General features: G+C 48.9%; 1 protein-coding gene across 1 annotated transcript in view; it reads left to right on the forward strand.

Moving 5' to 3' along the window:
- LOC144170217 (arylsulfatase B-like) overlaps positions 1-19839 on the forward strand; it is a 38453-nt gene extending 18614 nt beyond the window's left edge. Inside the window, exons 7-11 of the mRNA XM_077699867.1 lie at positions 3690-3813; positions 7881-8174; positions 13817-14087; positions 18879-19056; positions 19629-19839. Coding sequence (XP_077555993.1) covers positions 3690-3813; positions 7881-8174; positions 13817-14087; positions 18879-19056; positions 19629-19754 — 993 coding nt within the window. The 3' untranslated portion in view covers positions 19755-19839. The remainder of the gene's footprint in view (positions 1-3689; positions 3814-7880; positions 8175-13816; positions 14088-18878; positions 19057-19628) is intronic.
- The last annotated feature ends 7435 nt before the right edge of the window (positions 19840-27274 follow it).

A 27274-nucleotide genomic window follows, 5' to 3' on the forward strand; every position in this document is an offset into this window, starting at 1 on the left:
ACTGCGTTGCACGGCGATGTCGTGAACCCGTCAATCGTAATATGAACAGCCCTGAAATATATTTAGGCAGACAAATTAATTCTTGATAACACCGCTCACGCTATGAGGAGTGAAAATGGCAAGGAAAACTCACATATAAACAGTATACTCACATAAACACAGACACGCTTCCTTCGGTGCGAGGCTTAGCGGCGTTCAGCGTAAATATGAATCTTGAAACACACTGCTATGGGTGTGCGACATCATCGTCGCCACTTCTCCCTTCTCACACTCTTGCAGACCACCTGAAATTTCCAACGCAGTCAGAGAAGACTGCGTGTGCAACCGACCAACACGCCTACAACCTACACCGCCAACACCACGTTGAATACAACTTGTCCACTGTCCGTCTATGGATTGGATTCGATTGGATTGGATCGGGGTTTTATTTCAAAACAATTTTGCTACTCGTGTCGGAAAGTTTTCATTAGTGTTTGTTATGTTTTTTTAAGGACTTTATCTTGAATTGCTGATTGTAATATCAAAATTAATTGTCTCATAAATATACATTTGTAAAGGTTGAAGTTCTGAACATTTCTGAAGGTTTCAAATTAAGAGTGAGAGAGAGAATTAAATTTCAGCCAATTGATGTCGTAATTGAATACTATCCAAATACTATCCAAAATGGCTCCCCGATTGGGTCATCATGTTGGAGCAGTCAGTAGTATTAACATATAGTTGGAGCCAATGGGTCCAATTGGGCCAACTGGCCATCCTAATCGAGCCAATGGGCCCAATGGGCCCAATTCGGATCGCTCCAATACATAGAGTTTCATACTAATATATACTAGAGGGAAATCTGGCGCTGCATTCGCGTGCCGCCGTGGGCGGCGCCATTGCAGCTAGCGACGTTCCTCGCTTCCTTGGCTTGGTTAGCCACATGGCTTCTTTTTCGTCTTGAAGCCAAAAGGGTAGCATTGTTCTTTTGTTCATCATCCATGAAACTTCTAAATAATTCCTGACAATTAAATCTTTCTGGAGCTTTAATTTTATAATAACAGAACAAATTTTATTAATCTTCTGCAGTAATATTGTTGCATTTTTGCAGCCAAAGCCAACTTTTCAGCCTGTTCGTGAGCCATGCCAAGGACAAGTGGAACGTGCCTGCTCGGTACATGACGGCACGCTCGCTGAAGCGCGGCTCCCCTAGTGGCGCCAGATTTCCCTCTAGTGTATATTAGTATGAAACTCTATGGCTCCAATAGGGCCAATTGGGATTCCATTTGGACCCATTGGGATTCCATTTGGACCCATTGGGTGGCAAATTGGACCAATTGATCGGCCAATGGTTTTTTTCAGCTGGGTTTAATGTTTTAGGTTTATCGTCTGAAACATTCTCAAATAAGTGTTTCACTGATTGCTTTATCCAATTGGTTTTTACTACAAATACAAATACACAAAACCAATTTAAAGCATTTCGCCCTGCGAAGACGGCAAAACGGCGAAAATAATTTTTTTTAAATGACACGCCTGATGAGCTGAAAAGGCCTAACACGTGATATCAACGCCAAGCAAAGCTGCTCATTCAACCGGCTTCAAATTTCGTAAGCACATTCCAATTGTAGTGCAGAAGCTGAATGTTCCTGAATTTTTTAAAGAATACACTTGGAGTGAGTGAATAGCGCTGAAATAGTTTTTCGTATATGCATTTTTTTATAGCAGGCCATTTCAGATATTGAACTGGATTTTGTGGATATAGGTAACGTATACAGCCATGTAAACACTTTTATATAACCTTTTTTATAACACCCACATAATAGGGGAAATCGCAATTTTCGGAAAATTACGCGTTTTAACAAATTACTCCATAACTAAACAGCCTGTTGGTATGCTCTATTCGTCCTTGCATGCTAATGCTGCCCATTCAGTTGTCGAAAAACCAATTTCAGGGTTTTGCCCTAATGCGTGCATAAAGACGTCAGCTGGATTTTTTTAAACTTACACCTCTCTGGACGTGGAATTTAGTTGAATTTTCCCGCATACACATAGCGCTCGCCATCTGTTGCGGGTTTCTGCAACCGCTAATTGCGTACAACTTCGCGGTGAACTACATAATTATGACAAGAAATAACAGAACGTTATGTTCATTAGTGTCATTACTTCAGTGGCCCACCCGGGCATCGGGGTACCGCTAGTCAATTATAACACAATCCGAGATCTAAGGAACGTAAGAAATGTAATAACTTATGTTTATTGGGTTATTTTTACACATTCGGTACGGGGACACACCTGCACACGGAGAGTTAGGCACCCGGACCTTTCACTGCTGAGAGATTTCGATACAGAGAGATTCTGGCGTGCGAATTATTCACAAAAAAAAAAGAGAAAAAAAGGGAACATTCGAAATCACTTACATTGTTGTCGATGTTCCTATCATTGTTTTTTGTTAGGCATAATCAAAAACGGACTCAATTTCTTGGGAACGATTTCTCCTCTGAAGATGTATTAAGGGTTGTTCAGCGATCGAATTTAGATTTATTTTCTTCAAAACCGCTAAGAACAATTTTTGTAAAAAGTGTTTCTGCGTTCTTATTATGCTTGTTTTATGCATGATCCCGTATGGACTTAATATCTTGGGAACACATTTCTCCTGTGACAATGTATTAAGGGTGGTTCGTCGCTCGCGTTTTACATATTCGTTTCTTCAAAATCTCTAACAGCATTTTTTGTAAAAAGTGTTTCTGCGTTCTTATTATGCTTATTTTACGCATAATCACAAATGGGCTCAATTTTTTGGGAAACATTTATCTTGTAAATATGCCTAAAGGCTGGTGCGTCCATCGCGTTTTACAGATTCATTTTCTTCAAAATGTCTGACAGCTTTTTTTGTAAAAATTCTTCCTGCGTTCTTATTGTGGTTGTTTTCCGCATAATCACAAATGGACTGAGTTTCCGGGGAGCAATTTCACCTGCAAAGATGTAGTAAGAGTGGTGTGCCGATCCCATTTTATTGATGTATTTTTCCTCAAAACCTCTAAAAACAATTTTTTGTAAGAAGTGTTTCTGCATTCTTATTATGGTTGTTTCACGCATAATTTATATTTCGCATTTTTTAACTGGTTTCTCCTGTAAATATTTCTTCAGGATCGTTCGTCAGTCCTCTTTATCTTAGTTTTCTCCCACATTTGCACTAAACATTCTTTTAAATATTTTGCTGCGTAGCAACGTTCTTTTTTACAAAAGTAGTAGAATGCGAGCTTCAGTGATATCAATGAGCCGTGATCAGTGTCAGCAGGCAGTGCTCACGATTGGCCGGTGCCACTCACAAGCGTCATTCACCCCTCACGAGAGGTTAGCGGTGTTCACACTTATGAGTGGTGAGCGGCGCTCTATGCGAGTGGCGCTCACACTCACTCACACTCGCAGTCCCGAATCTGAAACGATAGTGAGGCTCACAAACCACTGACTCGCGAGTGGTGTGTGGGTGATGTGTGAGCTCACTCGTGAGTGGGCCTGCCGACATAGGCCACAGACTGAAACAATCATGACTATTGACGCCTGTAAACACACGGTGCACCATTTAAGTGCAGGACTCGGTCAGTCGTTAACTAAGGAACTTTCCTTCAGTACTGCATTGCTTACGTACTAGCAAATTCATTTTGTAAAAATATTTTTTGTGTGTTGAGCTTGTTCGCTTTTGTGTTTTGCAGCCTTTTTTTCTCTACTTGTGTCATCAAGCACCTCACTTGGGATCCGGAGATATGCTGGATGCTCCTCAGAAGAATATAGATAAGTTTCCTTACATTGGAGAGAAGAACCGCACGATATATGCAGGTGAGGCTGCCACGTTCGACTAAAGTGAAGCAGCTTGTCATAGCAAATATGAGTACGCCATGCAAAAGTAAAATAAGCAAATCAATAAATTTAGGATAACATAAAAATGTGCTGGGAGTATCAGAGTGAGCTTGTCGACTCCAAATTCCGTTGTATAATTATCGCCGTGTTGCATTCGAAAATGTTTACACATAAGCTTACGATGGATTTGGGTATAGGACGGTGCGATAGCTCGGAATTTACTCTTCACAGCCGATGGCGGAAAAGCCCAGTTAGGTTTATGAGCGATTGTGCGTAAATGGAAGCACAACGAAGGTAATGATTACTACCATTCTTTTGGAAACGTAACTCGATGTTCCTGCAATTTACCGGGAAGCTGGTAGGTTCTGAAACATACGTCGTAAGGCACATTATTACACTCATATTCAAAATATCACTTCTATGCCTCCAAAAAGTATTGTTTACTTTGTAAGCGCCGCAGTGCCGTGGTCCAAGGATACAATAATGCTAAGATGTCCGAGGTTCACTGTATATCAGCCATTGTTAGAATAACGTTAAGTTTCTATTATGATATTATACAATAGGTCTACGAGAGAGACACGGAATGATCTTTAATGACACTGGCGATGTTAGCCCAGCCAAGATACGTGCCTTGCTACGCCATATAAGTGCGGGGACGATGATGATGATAACACCAAGGATGCCTGAGGAGTGCGAAATTCGCTCGCCGTTCCCAATGGTTGGGTAGAGGTGGCCCCAAGGGTTCAGGTGCTTAAAATGCTCTGTATGTTCCCTTTGCGTAATTTCCTTCAATCAACAGGCGTAGACGGCGTTGTTTTTTGTAGTATTATGAGAGAGAGAGAGAGAGAGAAAAAAAAATTTTATTTCTTCATCAGAGGCTGATGTGTGGGCGTCGCCCCGTGGAAGGCGTCCCTAGTCCGGGATGCCTTGACTTCGGCTGGCCGTCCGTGCTCGGGTCACCAACTTAAGCTGGATATCCGGGTCCGGGCTGGCCAGGGAAGCCCTCCACTGCTCGAAGGTTGGGTTGGAAAGGGGGGGCAAGTCTGGAGTTCGTTGGCACTCCCATATGATGTGGTAGAGGGTGCCGGGCTGGGGACAGTAAGCGCAGAGGGAAGGTTGTTGGGTGGGGAAGATGAGGTGGAGGCGAGTGGGATGTGGATAGGTATTCGTTTGTAGCCGCCGCCAAGTTGTAGCGTCCTCTCTGGAGAGGCGCCAGTGTGGTGGTGGGAGACGACGGCGAGTTTGCCGGTAATGCGCGAGAATCTCCGTGTAGCCACTGAGTGGGTGGAGTTGATCGTGAGGGGGTAAACATTGGCCACCGTCGGCAATGGCTCGGTGTATCATATCGCGAGCCGCGGCGTGCGCCGCTTCATTGCCGGGGATGGCGGCGTGTCCAGGAGCCCAGACAATGCGGATGTCAGGGGTCGCTGAGCAGTTTTTGAGGATGTGAAGTGCTGATGAAGAAATTCGGCCAATTTGGTAATTTCGGCAGGCTGTCTGCGAGTCGGTGAGGATGGTTACTTGGTCAGGGCGGGAAATGGCGGCCAGGGCAATGGCTATTTCTTCGGCGACATCGATTGACCTTGTGGTAGTAGTGGCGGCAGTGACGCATTGGCCAGTATGAGTAGCCACGCAGGCTACGTGGCCGGCGCGCCCAGGATAGGGGGTGGCATCTGTATATAGGGCGCTGGGGTCTTCGCCGTATCGCGCAGTCAGGGCTCGAGCACGGGCAGCCCGGCGGCCAAGGTGGTAGTTGGCGTGCATATTGCGAGGAATTGGGGCCACCCGGATCATGAAAATAACGAAAGGCATATGCGTTATTTGTTGTTGGGTCGGTTTAACCGGCTTTACCGGCAGCACATCAAGCAATGAACCCCTTTTTTGAAGACATGCATTGCTAGCTAGCTATTTCTCACATGCAAGGGCAGAGGAGGGGAGGGGGGAGTGGAGGAAGAGGCCGAGAAGCGAAAACAAACGTGAAAAAAAAAACTCCGTCGCATGCCCCCGCGCGAGGGACACGAGTAAATGCAGAGCATTGGGGGTGGTCACGTGGCGTAGGTTGTGGTAGTTGGCGGTGGTAGTTGTAGTTGTTGTTGTCGTACGGGTGCGTCGACGGCGCTTGAAGGCCAAGTACGACGAAATGCACGAGGCGTTGGAGCACGGGGAGTTTGCGAGCTTGGACGAGTTCCTGCGCGCCTTCGACGTGCGGTCCGGGGAGGAGTACTCGGAGATTCTGCGGGCTGGCGCGTCGCGTGCGTGCGTGCTTCACGCGAGGACCCCCGCCGAGAAGCGCGTGAACGCGTTCAACCCGTGGATCGGAAGGGTTCTCGACTCCTGTACTGTACTTGGTAAGGAGGAAGACTGTACTGCACCCGGTACAGACATACAACAGCGCATCCATTACACCCGTATCAGGAGTGAACGGGGACTACGGCGTTTTAAGTCCAATTTATAGTCCGACGCAGGCCACTCTATAGGTCAGCGACGACGTCGCGTTCAACGCGTCACATTGGCTTGAAAACTGAGCGCGCCGTATCACACTGCCTTTACGCATGCGCAAATAATGTAAAATTGCGGTTACTACAGGTAACGAGACTGACGTCGCCGGCTGCCCCTGGGGCGCGCCGCCTGCTGGCATGCCGGCTGATGGTGCAGCGCCTTACGATCCATGGGGTTTAAGTAAGCACTGCAAGCGGTGCTACGGGAGTTTTGCTCGCGGTCAACGCCACCGACAACGCCGGCTCTTCTGCATAACGAGGGCATTAACGCTCCGCCTTAATATGAAGTTTTCAAGAGCGGAAACATCAGGTGGTAAAGCGGATCCCGTATAACAATAGAGGGGCTCTATCATTCCGATTACATGTACTCCGCCTTCACCTTTCGAGAAATAAAAAACCCTAGCGCATAGAAAACGTCATTTGCCTAAAAACAGATGCAATAGCTGAATTGCTACCTGTTTATGCAGACAAGTTCTAAAACGCTATACAGGGTTATTCACGCGAAACGCACAATACATGGGACGGTCTAGAGATTTAATGCTCTGATGTGAATATTGTCATGTAGCCGGAGACGACGAACCACCCTCTGAGAGCTAGATAGCCTGACTTTATAATAAAGTTTTCTACTACTACTACTACTCCTTCTGAAAACAAAGTTTATTGGAGCGAACTTGTGCACCACTATGAGCTCAAATAACACACAAGCGGCGAAGTAGAGGTCGCCAAAACGACGTCCTCAGGCAAGTGTCGACAAATCGAATGCCGCAGCGTCTGCCCTGCGAGCATTTATCTTTCTGCCTAATTGTTTCTCTAACCGTGGAATTATATCGAGAATACTGGAGATCAAAAAATGTTATTCGAGTCTAATGACGTAAGGGCGAAACACTGTCCCTATCAAGAAAGATAATCCGTGCAGCATACATAAAAAAGGAAAGGATACGCGCACTTGGCTTGAAATACAGATAACAGAGCCGGGCGCCGCTGGACGGCAAAAACAAAACACAGCAGCAAACAAACGTAATGCATGGTTTGCGGCAATTGTAATGTAACTTGACGCGCAAATAAGTGCAGGGATCCTGAATTTCCTGAAGAACAGAAAAGGTGACTGTTGGTTCACACAGGTGACACTTGTCGCCTTGCCGTGCCTTCTCTAGATAACATACTTCAAGAGTCCCCTCCCCCATGGGCCTATAGAACCTCAACCAGCGTGGACTTAGTTGTGTGCCACAGGTGAATTTAGGGCGCTTAACGTCGCAAACTCTGAGACTTGTATTTCATTTAATGCCAAACTAATCCTGACGTTTCAGCGTTTATCTTTTTGTTAATTTTGATAACGTTGTGCTTATTGGGCAGACGTTCCCTCTTCATCATGTCCGAGTCAACATCAGCGTGAGAATCGAGGGTTGCTTGTAAAGGGTGCTTCTCAGCCACAACCCTTATGTAGAGGTGCACAGAGCGAAACAGTCCACAGCGAGGGAAACCATTACAGGTTTTTCTAGTAATTATTATGATAATTATGACAATAACTATAATACTAAAATAATGCAGGCATGGTAGACGCAATGGACCAGTCTGTGGGCGTCGTGGTAGAAGCGCTGTATGAGGCCCAGATGCTGGACAACACAATCGTGGTGTTCCTCTCCGACAACGGCGGCCAGCCCTGGGGCCCCCACGCGAGTCGCAGCTTCAACTGGCCCCTGCGTGGCACCAAGGCCACCCTCTGGGAAGGAGGCACCCGAGCTGCCGCCTTCCTGTGGTCACCGCTGGTCGCCAAAAGGAGGAGGGTGTCTCAGCAGTTGATGCACATCACTGACTGGCTTCCCACACTCTACAGCGCTGCTGGTGAGGGCCACACACGCACTGTATTTTGGCGTACTGATCAGCTCATGCTTGAAAGAAAAATACAGCTCCCGCTCCTTACTCCGGTTTCGACTTATGCAGGAATTACTTCATAATTACTTCAAGGCGTGGCCTTGAGAGCATGCGGCTCCGGGATGTTGCGAAGTTAGTGCGAGAATGCGACATTGTTGATGTTTGGTAAAGTCACGCGACCAAGAGCCACGTGGCGCCATCCATCGTTCGTCAGATAAAGCGGGTGGTAGTGAACCAGCCATGGAAGATTCTAAAAGTGATTTGAAATGTTTGTATTCGACGCTATTTTCTGAGTATAATTTCTAATTAGGAAACATTTTCGTTTTTTCTCTGTTCAGCCTCTAGGACTCCTAGTGATTTTTTGGAGCGTATCGATAATTTGAGCCACTTTTTGTTGTAAATGACACAATGTGGCGCCGGCACCTGCTTCGGCGGGAAAGCTGCGCGCATGGCGGGCGACCGTGTGTGCCGATCCCCCTGTGACCACCCATGAGTTTGGAGGATGAAGTTTACTCCACAGGTGCGGCGTTTTCCACCTCTGTTGTCAGTGCAACCTATTTCAGCTTTAGGCGAGCGCGCGCTTCTGGCTGCCGGCGGGGTAGTTTCTGGTTGGTGATGATAACATCTTTCCCTGGACGATTTATGAGCATGGCTCGGGCGGATGGCGCCAACGAAAGATCGCTCAATGACCCTATCAACGCTCTCGCGATAACAGCAACTCGCAGTGGTGTTTTGTGCCTCCTGGACAAAGCTAATGTTGTGCGTCCTGGACATTCGGTTATCAAGTACACCAGGCAAACCAACATTATTGGACATTACCAAGCTTTCTATCAGATCGACTGGCATTTTGATTCTTTTTATTCAAACTCTTAAGACACGTGTAACAAGGAAGTCACCAGGAGCTAAAAAAATACCGCGAATAACCGAATGTCCGTGACTTCAACAGTGAACAGCGTCGCTTTTTTTTAAAGGCGAGATTAAGAAAGCGTGGAAGTTACTCATAGCGCATTATTTGCACCTGCGTTTGCAAGGTTACAGTGTAAAGCTGACGGGATTGGATTTATTGCTGCATAAAAGCTTCAACAATGTTTTATGGTGGCGTCCTGTGCAGCAGCAAATATTTTCACAGGTAGCTCTTTTCGTCCCCCGAGATCCCAATGCCGAGATGTCAGAGGGCGCATCGAGGCAATGGTGAAGTACTTACAACCAACGCATGCGTACAGGGTATTAAAACAATAAATGAACGTGTTTAAAATTTTTCAGCGGACCCTTGCATCGTTCGAGCTCCAACTTTACACGAATATATATGTCGCACTTCTGGGTCTATTTCGTTTAACCCCGAGAACGGCTACGGCACTAATTTAAAAACGAATAAAAACTATTTTGCCTATAAGAGAGTGGATAGTCATCTTGAAAAGGGTGACTTCATTGGAACAGTGCTGGCAGCTGGGGTATCCAAAACAAAACACACGATTCCGGCTCATGGGGGCATCGCAAGATATCTCTGGCTACAAGCAAAATTAAATATTTCTAACCTCAGCTAGTGCATAGAATTAATTTATTTATAATACTGCGTGGCCAGTGTTTCGGGAAAGATGATTTTAATGGAGCAGAGCATTACCGGGTGGAAAGTAGAGATAAGAAGCCTGTGCGTGCTCCTTCATTGCGACATAAGAGAGGGATCTTATGGAGAGGGAGCTCCGAATAAAACTCCAGTTTTTTGCCAAGGAGCTTCAGCACCGCGAAACCACACGAGTCTCTGGGAATTTCCGACTCGTCGCCGGGTTTCCCGCTTTCTAGAATAGCGCACCCATTAGGAGCTTAGTAAGACCATAGCAGAAATGGGATATTTCTCACGGATCAAGGAGGAGTCGACTTGGATATAAACAGTGCGAACAGGTATTGCACAACTGTAATAAAAATCTCGCACCACTCCGTCTAACGACGACGATGTTTGAACGCAAATCTTTCTCGTGATGGATTCTTCAGTTGGCGAATCCCATACTGCCAGTATGTGCTACTCTGGAGGTACGCAGCACTTTTCTAGAATACTACCAGCAACTCTCGGGTGTGCCATCGCTAGGCCTAGAGTTTGTGTTTGGGGTGTACGGCGCGAATCGGTACCTGCTGCTCGGTGTTCGCTTCGAACATGTCTAAGTGGAGCTCAAACTTCTCAAAGCACAAGAGCGCGTTCTGTATCGAGCCAAGCACGAGGCTCGTCAAACTTACTTTTCGTTAATCGTCCCTTATCGGCGCGTACACGCAAACAACCCGCCACTCCTTCGACGCGAAAATAAAATCACACACCACCATCCGCCCACTCATATCAGATGGGTCGGCTTGAACCGCCGCTCCAACACTCTGGCGAATTAAGAGGAGGCACCCAGCTGAGAAGCCCACTGCATGGCTTACACAAACTTGGTAGCGGGAACAAAAACTACGCACCATTCACTCAGTATTTCCTTCGCTTTAAACTTTCGTTTCTTGCAAAGCCACTATATCAATGCCTTGCTCATTTATAATACGGTACAGCTGATTTTGTCGCTTCCGGTCGCCTAAACCACGCACGTTGAGAGTGGCGACGCGTAACTGGGGCGTGAAGAAAGTCGTTTTTTTTATCTGAAGAATACACTTAGCTTACGACGTTCACATACATACACACACGCGCGCGCACCCACACGCACACGAAAAAAAAAAAAAAAACACTTCGACTTCCAGAATACGAAGAACGGAAAGCGGCCCCTCTCTCCCTCTTCCTTACACACCCAAAAAAGAAAAACCGTGCGAGCCGACGCCTATTGCTAAAGCATGACCTGAACTTATGTGTTTTAAGTGAGGCACAAGAACTTTCTAACGGCATCTTAACAGTCCAAAAAAAGTGGTGTCAAGGGCCGTGCTCTTGCGGACTCTTCGTTGCTGTGGGTCCTATGTCGTCGGGCGTGCTCGGCTTCGGCTTGAAGCTCGAGCACGTCGACGAAGTCCCCAATGTACGCACCTTCACAGGTTCGGAGCCGTCCCCACCTCCCTGCGACCCGGCGTTCTCCTGGCGCGGCCTTATCGGCAAAGTTTGGTCGTCGTCGTCATAGTTGCGAAGTCCGCTCTCTTAGAGGAAAGGAAAGTTTCTTCGCCATGCACCTCGACCTCCACGTACACCGGGTCTCCACATTCGGCGTCACCCGTCTGGACGTCATTATGGTCGGTGTTGGGAATCAGCCATCCCTACGTTGTCACCACCTTTGCGACTAAACATTCGAGCGCAGTCGCCGGTGTAGCGACGTTGCCTTGCTGCGTCCGCTATCGACGCGGCGCAGAGCAGAGCGATGAAGTTCACAAGCGGACGAAGAGTTGAAGCAACATTTATATACAGTATGTAAAAGGGTAACAAAGTCGTTACATGGTTCGCACAAAGGCTACAGCACCACTACATTCGGTGCCCCCGAAAAGTGCCGCGCTCGCTGTGCTTCCGGGCGGGTTTTATACCCCGGGAGTCTGTTGCAGCCGCGAGCGGTTTGAATCGTTCCAATCAGGACTCTCGCTTGCCGAAGTTTGAATCCGATGAATGGAGGCGAAGCGATTGCGTCAGCCAAAGCCGCCGCCCCCGGGCATGTAGCGGCGTGTCTGCCGCGGGCCGGTCGTCCGAGGCATGATTCGACCCAGCCATTGCGAAGGGAAAAGGAGAGGCGACTCTGCAGCGCCTGCATGTTTGGGCACGTCGGCCGCTGGCGGCTTGGAGGAGGCGCGAATCGGCCCCGCTGTCGGCGCGTCGCCCGGTGCAGCGAATTTGGGCTGGGCGCTCTGGCACATCTGGTTGCACGGTACTGAGCAGGGCAGGAGCCTCGACCAGGGCCTCCACTTTCTTGTAAGGTCTCTCGATTGTGTTGCGGTGCGTCTACTACCCCCGGGTCTTTGCCGCCCCCTGCTGCCGCCTCCTTAGTCTCCACCTCGTCCATAATGCACTCGGTCCTTTCCGGGTTACCCCGCGGTCCGGCCCACTTCGCGTACGTCACGCTGGCTTCGTGCCCGAATCGGTGGCAAAGTGTGAAGCGCGGCACTTTACAGTCTCGCCTCCTGTTCCCCGTAACGGAGCAGCGAAGGCACTGCGGGGCCTTGCCAGTCACGACCACGAGCACCTGCTCACTTGCACGACGGAGCTAATGCGGCAAGTCGTCGGCTCTCACGCCCGAGTTCAACCTGAGGGTCACCGACCACGTCGTCGTCGAGCCTTTGTCCTGAACACATCTGACGCGCCAGCGTTCCCAGCCGCACGGCCGGGAACTCTGGAGCGTCAGAGGCCGTGCGGTGCCAACGGCCGTATGGTGCCAACGCCGCACGAACGTCGCCGTCCGCAACATCGTGAAGGGGTCAATGTACCTCACGGCGCCCGTCGTGATTCGCGGGGTCGATGACGATACCCCGGCGCTCCTTGACCCTGACGTCGTTGCATGAGAGCAGCGGTTTCAGACGAAAGCTCTATCACTTCAGGTCATTTTTTTGTTGTAAAATGTTTTATTACAACAGAAAGCCACGTTGGCTTAAAGGGGGTACTGGGAAGGGAAGGGAAATGGAATTACAGTTTATCTAGGAGGCCCGCCTCCTTCGAGAAGGTTAGTAGCGACTCCAGAACGACCCTGACTGAGTCCGTGAGCCTGATGCGGGCCGGATCCAGGCCTCGTAGAACACCCGAAGCGTCCGGAGGTGACGTTCCCTGAGCGCCAAATGGGCGCAGCATTCCCAGAACAGTTGGCCGGACAATCAATCGATGTGACCTTGAAGTTCGGCCAAGGTCAAGCCAGTGCCTTGTGTGGTTGCTCAGTGAAAGCGCTTAATCCCTCGTTCGTTTCAAGGGGAGAGGTGCGGCCAGGGGAATAGAGGAAAAGTGTAAGCCATCAGAAAACCAGGCGGCGCTGCAGGTAAGCCCACTGCGTGTTCGCGCCGAGAGCGGCCACTGCGCCGAGCAGCCGTACTCACTAGGAGAGATCTTACTTTTGTCTTGCGCTGGCGGCTCAAGAAGCGAGCTTTCGCTCGACAAACTTGGCTAAACCGCGTTCAACCACACCGAAATGGCAAACACAAAGATCAACTCACCCGCGGAATAGAGGAATCATTTCACGCCACGAAAAACAGCCGTTGTGTCAGCCAGGCTTCCATTAGGCTACCAGACAGGGAGGTTAACTTTCTAGCCAGTGCTGTACGACTATCCTCGCACGCTTGCAACTTACGTTTTCAAATGTTTGCTTTAAGCGTTATGCTCAAATGACTGCGCTCTCTGAATTGTCGTTTCCCTGTATGTATACATATAGTTATGTTTATCCTGTATAATAAATTCCCAGTTGTTAGTCAGCGCACGCCCTCTGTCCTCTCTTTTTTTATATCCGTCGTCTTAGCGCTGTTTGACCAGTATACACCAGTACAAGCTTGCCAATTGACAGCCCTGCTCTGCTGGTAACAATTCCAAACTGTGTTTCTCCAAACTAATACACATTTTGAGCAGGCATAATCTACCGGTAACGACGTTTCTAATGTCAGTGGTTATGTTAGCACGATATATTCATATTTGAATTTCGTTTTATGGCCAATTACGTTGATGTTAGCACGTTTCTCCGCATCGCCAGGTGGGAAACCGGGCCGCCTTAGTCGCCAGCTGGACGGCCGAGATATGTGGCACGCCCTTTCCTCGGACAAGTCATCACCTAGGACCGAGATCTTGTACAACTACGATGTAACCGATGGCACAGCCGCCCTGCGCTACGGAAGCTACAAGCTGGTGCAGGGCGTGAGTGTGAACGGGACGTTTGACGATCGGTTCAAAACGACTGGTGGCTCACGACCTGAGTCTGACCTCGACAAACTCATGGCGACTTCCAGAGCTGCACGGGCACTGAAGTGAGTATAACGGAGTTGCATTCATTGCGCTCTGCACGGCCGTTCCCTGGACTTGACCTCACCCAACATGATAGGTAGAACAAGGACTGGTAGAACGGAAAAGAGGAAGTGATCAACTTCCATTACGTAGAATCTCCCTTCCACGCAGCATCAATTCTCCACTTCTCAAAACACTTGCGACCGCATTTAACTACCTCAAAATCGCACGATCGTTCATTACGATATGTACAAGTCCCTGGAATGATACAAATTAAAAACATGGTATAAATTAAAAACAGGCACCGACTACGAGTGTTAACAAAAAAGACGTTTCGGCTCCCGTACGGGAGCCTTGCTCCCAATCTCGAATGTCCCTGAATGCGAGGTAATAAAGAAAGTTCCAAGTTGTCGTGTAATATTTGGTTAACCTATTTGCAAGACGGGGTACTACGCAGGGGACAACATGTACTAGTTTGTCAACTTTTCGGTAGATAAATATGAAGCTAATCGATGACGCTTCACCAGCGCTTTTGTGCCTTTCGCGCCGCGGTGGCTGAGTTACTACACAGCAGCCCACATGAAGGGGAGTTGCAGCGAAAGAACAATGAACGCCGGAGGCGGCAGCATCCTGGAAGCTCTGCGAAAACAAATAGGAAGTTCTTCGGCGACATAGCTCTGCTAGACGCAAAGAAAAAAATATATTTATTCTGTGGTAGAGTGAACTAGAATATGTTGGTTCCAGGCGACCGAATGGCCCGCGGCATGTCTTGGCGGCTGCTGCCGCTGGGCGAAGTTTGTCGGCGAGATCAAGGACGCGGTTTTTACCCCGGCTTGCGTCGACAATTTTTCCGATAGAAGCGAATGACGGAAACACCCGTGTGTGGAGATTTCGGGGCAAGTTAAGGATCCCCAGGGGTCGAAATTAATTCCTCACGTCCACTCCGCCAAGAAAAACAATCATACCCAGTTCAGCTCAGTGTGAAATCTGCTGAAACAGCGGATTTGTGGTTGGTTCGCTTGCGTTGACTCGAACGTCAACGGGCGCGCGTCCCAGAACGCCAGCGCCGTCGACGCGCAAACTCCACGGCTCGCGCAAAGGGATCACCAGCTAAACGTCAGCGGTGGGAGATGAAACCGCCCCGATGACATGATGAGGATGATGATGATGATGATTGATGATTGATAGTGGTATCCCCTTTGTAGCGGCACGGCCGCTGGATGAAAGGCGCACTTGCGTGCGCTCTCATCCAGCGGCCGTGGTAGCGGTCTGATGACGCGTCATCTTATAAAAAAAAAAACTAAAAAGAAACTAATATACCTACGTTTTACACTCTTCGTTTAATACTAGCGTTGCTCTGAGGGCAGGCACAAAAAACTTATTAGGCGCAAAATACTTATTTTTTCTGTTACAGGAGGTAGCTTTCTTAGGCAATATTCCCCTCTCTACTTTTCGTCTACCTCTTACGGTGACAATATGCCCTTTTACGGTGGGTCTGGGAACCAGTTTCTGCGTTGCCGCCGACGGGTCTAGAAACCGGCTCCTACCCGTGCGCACAGCATAGAGTTTCATACTAATATATATACTAGAGGGAAATCTGGCGCCACTGTCTAGTGGAGCCGCGCTTCGGCGAGCGTTCCGTCATGTACCATGCAGGCACGTTCCACTTGTACTTGGCATGGCTCATGAACATCATGAAAAGCTGGCTCTAGCTGCAAAAAAGCAACAATATTACTGTAGAAGGTTCATCAAATTTGTTTTGTTCTATAAAATTGAACCTAAAAAAAAACTAATTTGTCAGTGATTATGTAGAAGCTTCATGCACTATGAATAAGAAAAAATGTTCCCTGTTTTTGTTGATTTTGGCTTCGAGACAAGAAAGGAGCCATATGGCTAGCTAAGCGAAGTAGGCAAGGAACGTCGCCAGCGGAAATGGTGCCGCCCACGGCTGTCCGCGACTGCAGCGACAGATCTCCCTCTAGTATATATTAGTATGAAACTCTATGGCGTACAGAGTAAGAAGACGGGAAGGGAAACGGCGCTTCCTAGGGCGGCCAGATGACGTCACAAGCGCTTGGCATAGGTTAAGCTAGCGGCATCTGCAGCGGGTGAAAAAAAATCACGCCATATCCACGGAATGAATGATGATAAGTGGGGCGAAGCTCGAGAGGGGGAGATCATCGGTAACCGTAAATCTCCCGTGAAAGTTCGCCCATTACATCATTAAGAAAGACGTAAGACTGTGTGCGTACATTGTACAAATCAACTTTTGTTTTCGAAGTCAATGCTCCCAGGCCCAGACCTGGTGAAAGACCCCGCGCCATCGAGGACTACCCCGCACCACCACCACAATTTGTCACGTAGGATGGGACACAACGGTAAAGAAAGAACTTATATTTAGGGCGAACTTGTGCCCGAACAAGACGAGAGGAAACGAGCAAAGGTCCTTGCGTCTCGTTCGATCTCCGAGAACGACTGCCTGCGTTCGTGGCGTGATCTCTTGCGTGATCTCCCCCTCGCAGTGCACGTGCGCTCGCGCCTCCGTTGGTGAACACAGACAAGCTCGCGCTCCCGGTGCCGAGTTTGCGCTGCCGGTTGCAGCCGGTTCTTGCGCGTGCAACGCGGCCCACTTTGCGACATCTCCGAAAGCATGCGGCGGTCACGTACCACGAGACACAAGGGATGGACTGATCCATGGCTTTAGGAGCTCCGCCCCTAAAACTGCGCAGCCACCGCGATCGGAATTTCATGGCGCAGCCCCGGAATGAATTGGGGCCACGGTCATTTTAGATGCCACTAGCTTTTTTTTCGCCGCACTAACTACGAAGATTTGTAGTCCGCGTTCGTTTTCATTGTGACATTACAGAGCTTTAGCACTCCGTGTGCTCCGTGTTTTACGTGCGTACCGTGTTGACAGGGACCCGTCTGGGCACTTGTGCATTCGTTCCGGTATGGTGGATTAGTTCCGCGGGCCGGACCTCGACATGTCCGCGCATTTATTACGGTGGTGCGTGACCTCCTCGCCGTCTCTCCGCGCGCACGCGCAGTCGGGACCCAGTCAACACGGTAACCACGGTACAGGTGGAGCAGACGGATTGCTAAAACACTCGACTGTCTCCTCAATGGGCCGCGCTTTCCAAAATGGGTCGTTTCGCCTCCTATGTATACTCTTGCTTTGTGCCTCTGCGTTACGCGCGACCTACAGCAAACGGACGACACGGTCCGACCTATGCTGCAGACGCTGTAAAAAGAATTGACATGTTTGATCAGATACGTTTTTTTGTATCTGATAGCATTTTTTGTATCTGATAGCAAAACAATAGCATTTTTTGTTTTGCAAGAAAGAAATCGGAACCAAGTATAAGGACACGGGTTCGATTCCCGGCCACGGCAGCCGCTTTTCTGGTGGAGGCGAAAAGCGAAAACGCCCGCGTGTTCGAGATATTCTATGGAGGCCGGTTGAAGCCGGTTGAATCGATGGAGACCGGTTAATTTTGACCACCCACGTGGGTGGTCAAAATTAATCCGGGGCCCTCTACTACGGCACTCCTCATCACATGTGTAGAGTCGGCGCGTTCACCCCTTAACCAATCAATCAACCGAGTACAGATTACGTGAACCGAAATCACATTTCTACGGGTGGTCCGTCGGATTACCTGAGGGAATATGATGTTTATTGCTTTCAGGCTCCTATAAAAGTTCGCTTTACAGGCGACGTGCAGCACTGTGGATGCTACACTGTTCTCAACCATTCACGCAATAAGCGCGTCTCGCGTGCACCGTGATGTCCCATGGAGGCCGGTTGAAGAAAGGTGATAGGCGGCGTTGGCGCCTTGGAAGGACTAGAGTTGCTGTACGAAGGACACTTCCGTCCCCCGCTACCCGAGTGTATGGACCTCAGTATGCCTCGTAGCTTCACATTTGCTGCGCGCAACTAGTCTACAATAGCGTATAGATACTTAACACTGCGGCATTGTCTTAGTGCGCACAACATACCACATGCGTTTGCCTTGTTACTTCTCAGTTTAGCTGCATTAGCGCGTTGATGACTGAAAAGTGTGCTGTCCGTACTCCTACACGGCACGTTTCTCGCTTTCGACAGGGCAGTGTTGGTGAAAACGCCGTCAGTTTTTGTCGCAGCCCCATTGAATAACTGGCGGCAACTTGACGAAATATGTTGCACCAAGCCTATTCTAAGTCAGCAGCGCGATGTCTTATCTAGATTATTACGCCAGGACTAGTGTGATTTTTACGTTCCGGGACGACTAATCAGGCTTTTAAGACAAACTTCCAAGCGCATGTGGCAGATCGTGCACCGAAAACTTAATCGGAAACAAGCGGGCTTGCCACCGACCACAGCCGATTTCACCACCGACCATTTACAGAGGAGACTACATTAGGACATCGGTCGATACCATTGACTTAACAGAAGGCGACAAAAGCCCTTAGAGGTTTCCTGAAGAATAAAATTTTCCACGAATGACTTTAGTGCCTAATGAGGGCATCAACTGCGCGCGCGTCTCCGCTCCTACCGTCATCGTTTTCGCCTGCCCTATTTTTTTTTATCCCCTAAACACCCGCTCACCAGTCCTGGGAAATATACCGGGCTCTAAACATGGTTAACGCCCCGGCCTTTCCGTTCGCTGTTCTCCTCCGCTTCCTCCTTCACCGTTAGAAGGATGATCTTTCACGCATCTCTGGTCTGATTTTTTTCCAAGTTGCTCTGAAGACGTATTCTTCAAACTGCCCAAATATACGCTTCTCATTACGAGGGGTGGTTGTTACCCGATTAATGGAGCGCTGTTATATCACAGGGGCCTCTACCGCTGGAATTCTCTACAGTTCCCCAAAAACTGGCGTCAGCGGGCGACAGTCCGCTGCCCTGAATCAGGCAGTCGTCCCTCGAACTTTGTGAGCGGGAAGCCGCCCTACTTGTTTGATCTGGACAAAGATCCCTGCGAGCTGAAGAACCTGGCTTCTTCCCTACCAAAGGTAAGAGTCAGCCTATCGAGGGCAGCTTTTAGAGGTATTTCACACCAAAATGTTCGTTTTGTTTGATGTTCTCTGTCAGCGAAATTTCCTGCAACCTCGCATGATTGGGGATGCACGTGTGGGCGTGCATGCCATGCGCACAAGTATATGATTATGTGAAGGAAAGTTTGACATCCACCTAAATGCAGCCAAACGGCTACGAAGGAAAGCTATATACAGCTTTCTCAGAAACTTTGCAGTTGAAGAAAAATTCGTCCTGGTCCAGGATTCGAACCCGGGACCACTGCTTAACCGGAGCAGTCTCTCTACCAACTGAGCTAACCAGGAGGCTAGTCGTTAGTAGCGCGAAAGCGAATTGATCAACAACTCGAAGTGAAAGACAGGTGTTAATAGATTAGACACGAAAGAGTTATTCAAAACGCTTGGACACGTCATGGGCTTAAACGAGCGTTTTAGCTGAATCCCTAAGCTCGAACAATGTCCGACCACGCCCCCGTCAACTATCGAACGTGGTGGACGCAGGTTGCGTTTTTCAGCGTTGAGTCGATTTTTCTCTTCCCGTCAACATTCAGGTGGTGGCCTCCCTGCAGAAAAGGCTGGACCGATACATCTCTGCGGCCGTGCCACCGGGAAACCAGCCGATCGATCCTAGGGGTTATCCCGACAACAACAACGGAATATGGGCTCCGTGGTTGTGACAGCCTTTCCGGGTTGACAATAAAAAAGGAAATACTCGTCACAAACTGGCGATCACGAACACACGCAAACAAAGACAAACGTGGACCTTGTGCTTCTATTTTCATTGCCGGGATGTAATTCGGCGGACGGTGTAATGTCTTTTCCCGTTGAAATCTTGTCCAATGTCACAAACAGTCGCTTATTAAATGTCGTAATCCCCCTGCCCCTCATCCGCACATCGACGCGCCCTGGCCGCCCCCAACCCTCCGGGTGCTTTTTTAACTCAAAAGCATTACTTAACAACCTTAGTCTAAAATTCCGAGTCCATGGTTAACAAAATGGCCCGATGATGGCACTCACAAAATGGCCGACCGCCCAAAAGGTAGAAATTCCGCTGAAATCCAGAGAATTGTCTACGAATGCGTAGCATTTCACGCCGTTTGTATAAGATTGCTAGGTGTTTACCGCCAGATTTGTCAATGCGTATCGAAAGAGGTTGGGTTATTTTATTGTTTCTAAATCTGCTTCGTTTTCTTCTGGCCAATTATGTGAATTACACAATTAACGCGACTAAGGGCCCTTACTTTGGGTATGATGTGTTTTTCAGCAGATGCAAGGCATAGTGCCGCGTTGGTGCGTTTTCGAAATTTTTTGCTCGTGTTTTTGTCATTTTTTTACCGGACTTCTTTACTTTATTCTTGGTTTTTTGGATTAGATGTATAAGATGCATATTCTTTTATTCGCCGCTTCATTTATTTCACTTTTTTTCTATTTTTGGTATTTTCTGGTTTTTCAAAATTCCATTCAGCCTGTTGTTTTCATTTGTGCTATTACAGTAGACTCCCGCTAAAACGAACTCGGTTAAGCCGAATTCCCTGATATACCGGACAGCATAAGTACGTTTCTTTGGTTTACCACAGACTGAATGCAAAAAAAAAAAATCCGCTTCACATGGACCACTTCAAGCCCGTTCTACATGTTGCGAATTTCGCCTGCGAATTCGCAGCTGCGGTGCCTCTGGAGTGGCAAAACCATCTATTCACATTGCTGCGGCAAACTGCAAATCTTTGGAGCAGTCAAACGTCTCCTGTGAACGCAGCTTGGCATTTGGAAATTTGACGCAACAGTGAAAAAATTATGCCCACCTCCCCTCGCGGGAACCCTGGTGTGATGTGACGCTGAAGGGGGTTCTGTTGGGTGTTTCCGTTAGGTCGATTAGTCGAATTGCGTGAAACGCGTAGTGAACGAGAATTGCGTTTCAATCACATCATTGGGTTCCACGCGAGGGGATGCGGGCATAATTTTGAGCACAATGAGAGACGTTGTTGTTGTTGTCGTTTAGACGGAGGCTTTATTAAAGGAACCGTCGCATCAAGCAATCGTCGGTACTGCGAGAGAGCAAGCGCAAGCGCAAGCGCAAGCGCGGGTGACCGTCGACTGAGAGACCGGCCGGACGCGGCATTCCGCTTATATGCGCAGCGCACCCGAAGGAGAGGAGACCGCGGAGAGAGGGAGTACTGCACATGCGCACAGTGCGCAGCGCCGTCCACCGGCGGAGTGAGAGTGCGCTGCGCCACGCGCCCGCAGATGTTGGGCGACAGTGTTCGCTATCGGAGAGAGGAGAGGGGGTGAGCGGAGGAGAGACGCAGCTGTGCCGACGCGGACGACAACGACGACGGACGCAGGACAGGGCCGCCGGCAAGAGATGCTCCTCTCAGCGTCGCATCTAAAATTGAAAAATAGATCGTTTTGTCGCACCAGGGATGCCACAGCTGCGAATTCACAGAAGAAATTCGCACCGTGTAGAACGGGCTTCAGACGTACTATTCTGGTAAGGTGAACTTTCGTAGTGATCGCCACCGCTGTCGCTTGGCGGAGCATTCATAAGACCGAAAGGAAAGCAAAAAAAAAAAAAAAAGAAAAGAAAAGTAAGAAAATGTGTCAACGGCGGGAAGCGAATCTTCGTCTCCGTGACGCGGAGTGAGAGAAGCCAGAAAGAAAGACCGAGTATAATGCCTCACGCCCAACCCCCCCCCCCCTTGCGGCAGCGCCAGCGGTAAAGGAAAATAAAAAAAAATTCTGCAGAAATTCAGAGAATTATCTACTAATCCATAGCATTCTTATGCCGCCTGTCTTGAGTGTGAGCTTTTTCCAGCCAATTTTTTTGTTTTTTCTATATCCTGTCCGACCCATCATCGCGAATTACACTATTATAACGATCGCGGAATCTTCACTATTGCGAAAATGTCATGCGTTATATGCTTAGAAATTTGACGTATTTTTTAAAATATTAACACGAAATTGTTTTATGCCGGGGTTTACCAAGATCGCACGACGTCATGTCCGTCACCGAAATGACATCGACAGAAAAACTTCGATTGACGTGGCTGCGCCGGGATTCGAGCCACGAACTCTTTCACCGCAACGGGAGGTACGAAACGCGCTTCCGACTGCGCAATGAACAGACGCGAGAATAGACTGACAAACGCGCCTTATATCCTTACTTTCAGATGGTCCTGCCATCTAGGAGAGGCGAAGCGAAGTAGTGCATCATGACGCTAATGAGCGCCGACAGTTGGCGCGTCGAATCAAGCACCTACGTGTACGGGGATAAGAGTTTCATACTTATATAAACTAGAGGGAAATCTGGCGCCACTTTCTAGGGGAGCCGCGCTTCAGCGAGCGTTCCGACATGTACCGGCAGGCACGTTCCACTTGTCCTTGGCATCATAGAGTTTCTCAATGAGAAACTCTATGCTTGGCATGGCTCACGAACAGGCGGGAAAGTTGCCTCTGGCTGCAAAAAATCAACAATGTTCTGCAGAAGAATAATCAAATTTGTTTTGTTATTATAAAACTAAAGCTCCAGAAAGATTTATTTGTCAGGGATTATTTAGAAGCTTCATGCAAGATGAACATGAAAACAATATGTTACCCGTTTTTGTCGATTTTGGCTTCGAGACAAAAAACAAGCCATGCGCCTAACCAAGCCAAGTAGGCGAGGAACGTCGCTAGCTTCTATGGCGCCACCCACGGCGGCTAGGGAATGCAGCGCCAGATTTCTCCCTAGTATATATTAGTATGAAACTCTATGGCACGGGGGACGTGCAGCGTAAGCTGCGGAGAAGCCGACTTGGGCATGTCGTGCTCGTGACACGAAAGGAGCAGCGGACCGTGTGTTCAAACGATTCGCTGACAACCCGTGTGTTTTCATTCGCACACACGGTTTGCGAGTGCCTGCGGTTTCAGTCGGATTTATGCAATGCTGCAGCGCGTACAATCCAGTGTCTAACGTTGATGCGTTAAGGGTGCCATACCGATGAAATATAAATAGCGACGTGCAAGTTCACATCGATGCGCAATAAACATTCAACTGCTCCTGTGAAGGCACCTTTCACTTTTGTGTTTTACCGGTTCACAATTAATGCATCTTATCCATCGAATTTCTCACCGAAGATTTGGCCTCCAATAATCTGATACTCTGCACATAATCCAAGCCATTCTTATCAGGCGGATTGCATACTGTGCTCCTTACCTAGCCCTACCACCCTCCGAACGAAACAAACTCAACACCGCGATACGGCAAGCCTACAAAACCGCACTAGGATTGCCCCCTAAAACGCCGACAAGCAAGCTACTACAACTGGGCGTCCACAATACGTGGGAAGAAATCCAAGAAGCGCACCGAATTTCTCAATTCACACGCCTCCAACTCACCACCACGGGAAGAGCGACCCTCCGCCGGCTATAGGGTATTCGAGCCCACTACAGCAAGACGAGAAGACACGCATTCCCGGACCAATTCGACAACACATCAGAGTGGCTCCAATCACACGTAACATGCATCCGACCTATAACAAGGCACGACGAGCAGCAACAGCACGAGCAATCCATGTGCACTACGACCACCTCCCCTTCACTCGCTATGCAGACGCCTCTCCATACCCCCACAAATCTGCCCACGCTGCCAGTGTGACCGACGCTAACGGAAAAGAGTTAACCGCAGTCACGACCATTACAAAATCTATAGAAACAGCCGAAGAAGTTGCTATGCGAAGACTACACAGTTATACTGACAGACTCCCAAGCTGCATGCCGCAAGTTCTTGATTGGACGAATATACCTATTAGCATTGGATATACTAAAACAAATTAAGCGACTTCCTGAACTACAGATTGTCTGGTCACCTGGCCACGAAACCCTCAAAGGAAATGAGTCGGCGCACGCCGCGCCCGCGCGCATACACACCTGGCTGTTTCCCAAGAGGGTGACAAACTACAAGATGACGACATCCTGAAGCCTACGCCCCTGAGAAAATACGCCGATATACTCGCCCACTACCGGCGCGGTCGCCAACAATACCCAGCACCCCACCCACACCTATCCAGAACCGAAGGTGCAATACTCCGGCGACTACAAACTGTTAACCCAACAATACCCTATTCCATGCAATGCACCCCACCCTCTACCCCGCATCTTGCAAATACTGCCCCCATCCTGGAACCCTATACCATCTGGTATGGGGGTGTCAAGAAACCCCGTCCCTTACTCCCAATCCCCAACCTACTTACGAGCAGTGGGTGGCACAGGTGACCCAGACAGCGGCGGGTGCCCAGACAGCAGCACCTAAGGCTCGCATAAATAAAGTTTATTCCTTCTCCTCCTTTCAGTTCTACAAAATTTCGTTCGAGAAATTATCTCCATTTACGCTAGTATAATGATTACAGGTGGGAATTTTGCGAAATCTGCATTATTGTGGAAATACAATGCGGTATACGTTTTGACATTCTCCATATTTTTAAAATATTTTTCTTGTGTTTAGTTTTTCAGAACTTCGTTCTACCAATTATCTCCGTTCACGTTATTACAAGGATTACATTTGGAACTTTCGCGAAATCTGCATGTTTGTGGAAATGAAGGGCGTTACACGCTCCTGGCTGTGGAAGTACTCGGCAAAGAATGCTACGCATTAAAAAAACCCGAAAAGCGAGGCGCACCGCGTTCGGGCACGCGCACATCCACCTCGCAAAAAAAAAAAAAAAAAAGGAGAGGAGAAAAACAATCAACTATCGCTCTATCGAAGCGACAAGGCATATGAACGCAAAGCTTCCTAAAATCACGTCCCGCGCAATGCCACTCCGCCATTCGCCGCCGCGACAGATCCAGATCATATGGACTCCAGCCCATCTGGGAGTGAAAGGGAACGAAACAGCGCACGACCTCGCGCGAGAAATGACATGCCGCACGAGGAGTAAAGAAAGTGCCGCCTCGGAGAGATTTACTCCCCTCCTGACGTACACAGAAATGACCCAACATCTACGCCTGGCCCGACACACCCTTCCCCTACCCCACCGACACCAATCTATCGAGCAGGCGCGCCAGTATACCGTGCCTTGAAACAAAAACATTTCCCCACCCAAAAAGAGTCTGCCACTACTCCGAACAAATTATTTCCCCTAGCTGCCCTTTTGTGGAGAAGGCTGCACACTTTTCCACGTGGTTGGTGGATGCCCCTCCTACCGTCTCCCCAAGCCCCGCAACTCTCCCGAGCTCTGGAGGCGCGCGCTGTCCAGTTAATGTCTGTCCGACCAGCTTCGGCAGGTGGAGCGGGCTGTAGCGGCTGGCAAGGCGTATGGAGTCGCGGACTGAGGACTTCACCTCCTGAAGAGTCCACGCAACTTTTTCCCACAGTAAAGATGTTTATCCTCCTCCTCCTGCTCCCAAACAAATCAACTCAGAAGCGAGTGGACCCATATCCCATCACTTTACCGAACGCATAAGGGCTTTCCTATCGGTACGGTTTACTTCACTGCGATTGTGCTCTCTTGTGCTTTCCTGATACGGACATTCTATAGCTTCCCTAGCGCTCAACCATCGTGGTCGTTACACGGAGGAGTGCATGTTCTGTGTAATTTTGCACGTGCAGGCATCCCTCTCCCAATCCAAACTGCTTCCATTACAGCACAGGAAATTGAAGACGCAGTGCACGATCCAAATGCCGGAAAGTATGCGGGGTCAGATGGAGTAAACGATGCTTCTTCCAAGCATTCAAGAACGAATAGGCAAGTCTCTTCGCAGCTCCCTGGCACCACAGTAGCCGAGATAATTAAGGACAAGCAAGCGCGCTTAATCAGTGAGGCAGCTAGATGGCGCGTGAAAGGAACGACTGTGTTACCAAACCGTCGGTTGCGTTATCTGACCGTGAACTACACTTCCTGCAATGTGATGCCATACGCGACAGGACACTGTAATTGTCAAAATGTTTGGCGCGTGTTGGGTGTACTCCCTCTTTCTTTGTCAGTATTTTTAGTTTTGTTTTTGTTTTTCCTCTTTTTATTGTTCCTGCTAAGGCTAAGCATATATATTTGCCCTCATGTGAATAATCAGTTGGAAGTACGCTCTCGTCCGTGTGTATTCTTTCCGTCCCGTGTGTTTCGGCTGCGCTACATTTGATCACTATGATTTACCAACTAGCCCAGTCTACAGCTTTACTCCAGTTGGTTCTCGAAAAGAAGGCGAAAAGAAGGCTGCGGGCAGTGGCTTCGCAGTCGAGTGGAGCGCCCTCAACGTCGTGCGCATCGACGGTAACTACCCCGGCAAGGCCCCCTGTTCATACCGCCTTGTTCGTGCCCGAGTCCACGAACGACAACCTCAGGGCGCTCAATCGGCAAGTGATTTCTGTTTCCTTGGAAGCTATTCTGCCGGGGAAAATTAAGGAGGTCAGAATAAACACACGAAAGAATATTTTGGCCATAGACGTCGAGCATTCAGCTGCAGTTGAAACGTTTCATTAACTGACGGTTCTGGGAGAAATGAAATTTCGAGCATACATATCTGCAGGCCAGGGCGCTTCCGTGAGCTTCGTCTATGATGCCGACGTCTCCATTCCAGATGCCGACTTACCCATTCTCATTAAACCGGTGACGGAAGGCACGACCATCAAGCAGGTCACTCGCCTGGGAAAATCCCGCTGCGTTAAGCTTGTTTTTCAAGGTGACTACATCCCGACACACGTGAAGTTTGGCTACTTTCGGCACACAGTTCGACCTATCGTGCCGAAACCATTATGCCTGAAGATCGGCCATGTAAGCAGCCTTTGTGGACACGCCACTGTATGCTCCAAATGTTCAGAGCCTCACGATGCCAAAGCTTGCACCGTAGATGTCCTTAAATGTGCCAACTGTCAAGGTGCACACAAACGCCTTCTAGAAGACCTGCCCTAGCCTAAAAGAGGAACAGAAGGTACTGAAGCAGATGGTAAAAGACCGCTCCTCATATAAAGATGCATCAGCAAAAGTGCGATGACGCAGACGATCGCGGCAGCGTACGTCATGGAGCGCTGCCGTGAAAAAGGACGGCCACAACCTCTCACGGGAGGATCCCCCAGCGTCACAAGCACTGCCTCCGCCACCGCCCCAGTCGCTATATCCAGCTGCATCGCCACCATCAGCGGAGCCAACTAGCTGCTTGGCCACAGCTTCAACTGGAAAAGCCAACAAAACTGGCAAGTCGTCCCCAACGGCGGAGGGTTGTCCCAGGC

This window comes from Haemaphysalis longicornis, unplaced genomic scaffold (genome assembly GCF_048455015.1).
Source record: "Haemaphysalis longicornis isolate Haplotype H1 unplaced genomic scaffold, Haemaphysalis longicornis Haplotype H1 scaffold_2, whole genome shotgun sequence".
In the NCBI taxonomy this organism is placed as follows: domain Eukaryota; kingdom Metazoa; phylum Arthropoda; class Arachnida; order Ixodida; family Ixodidae; genus Haemaphysalis; species Haemaphysalis longicornis.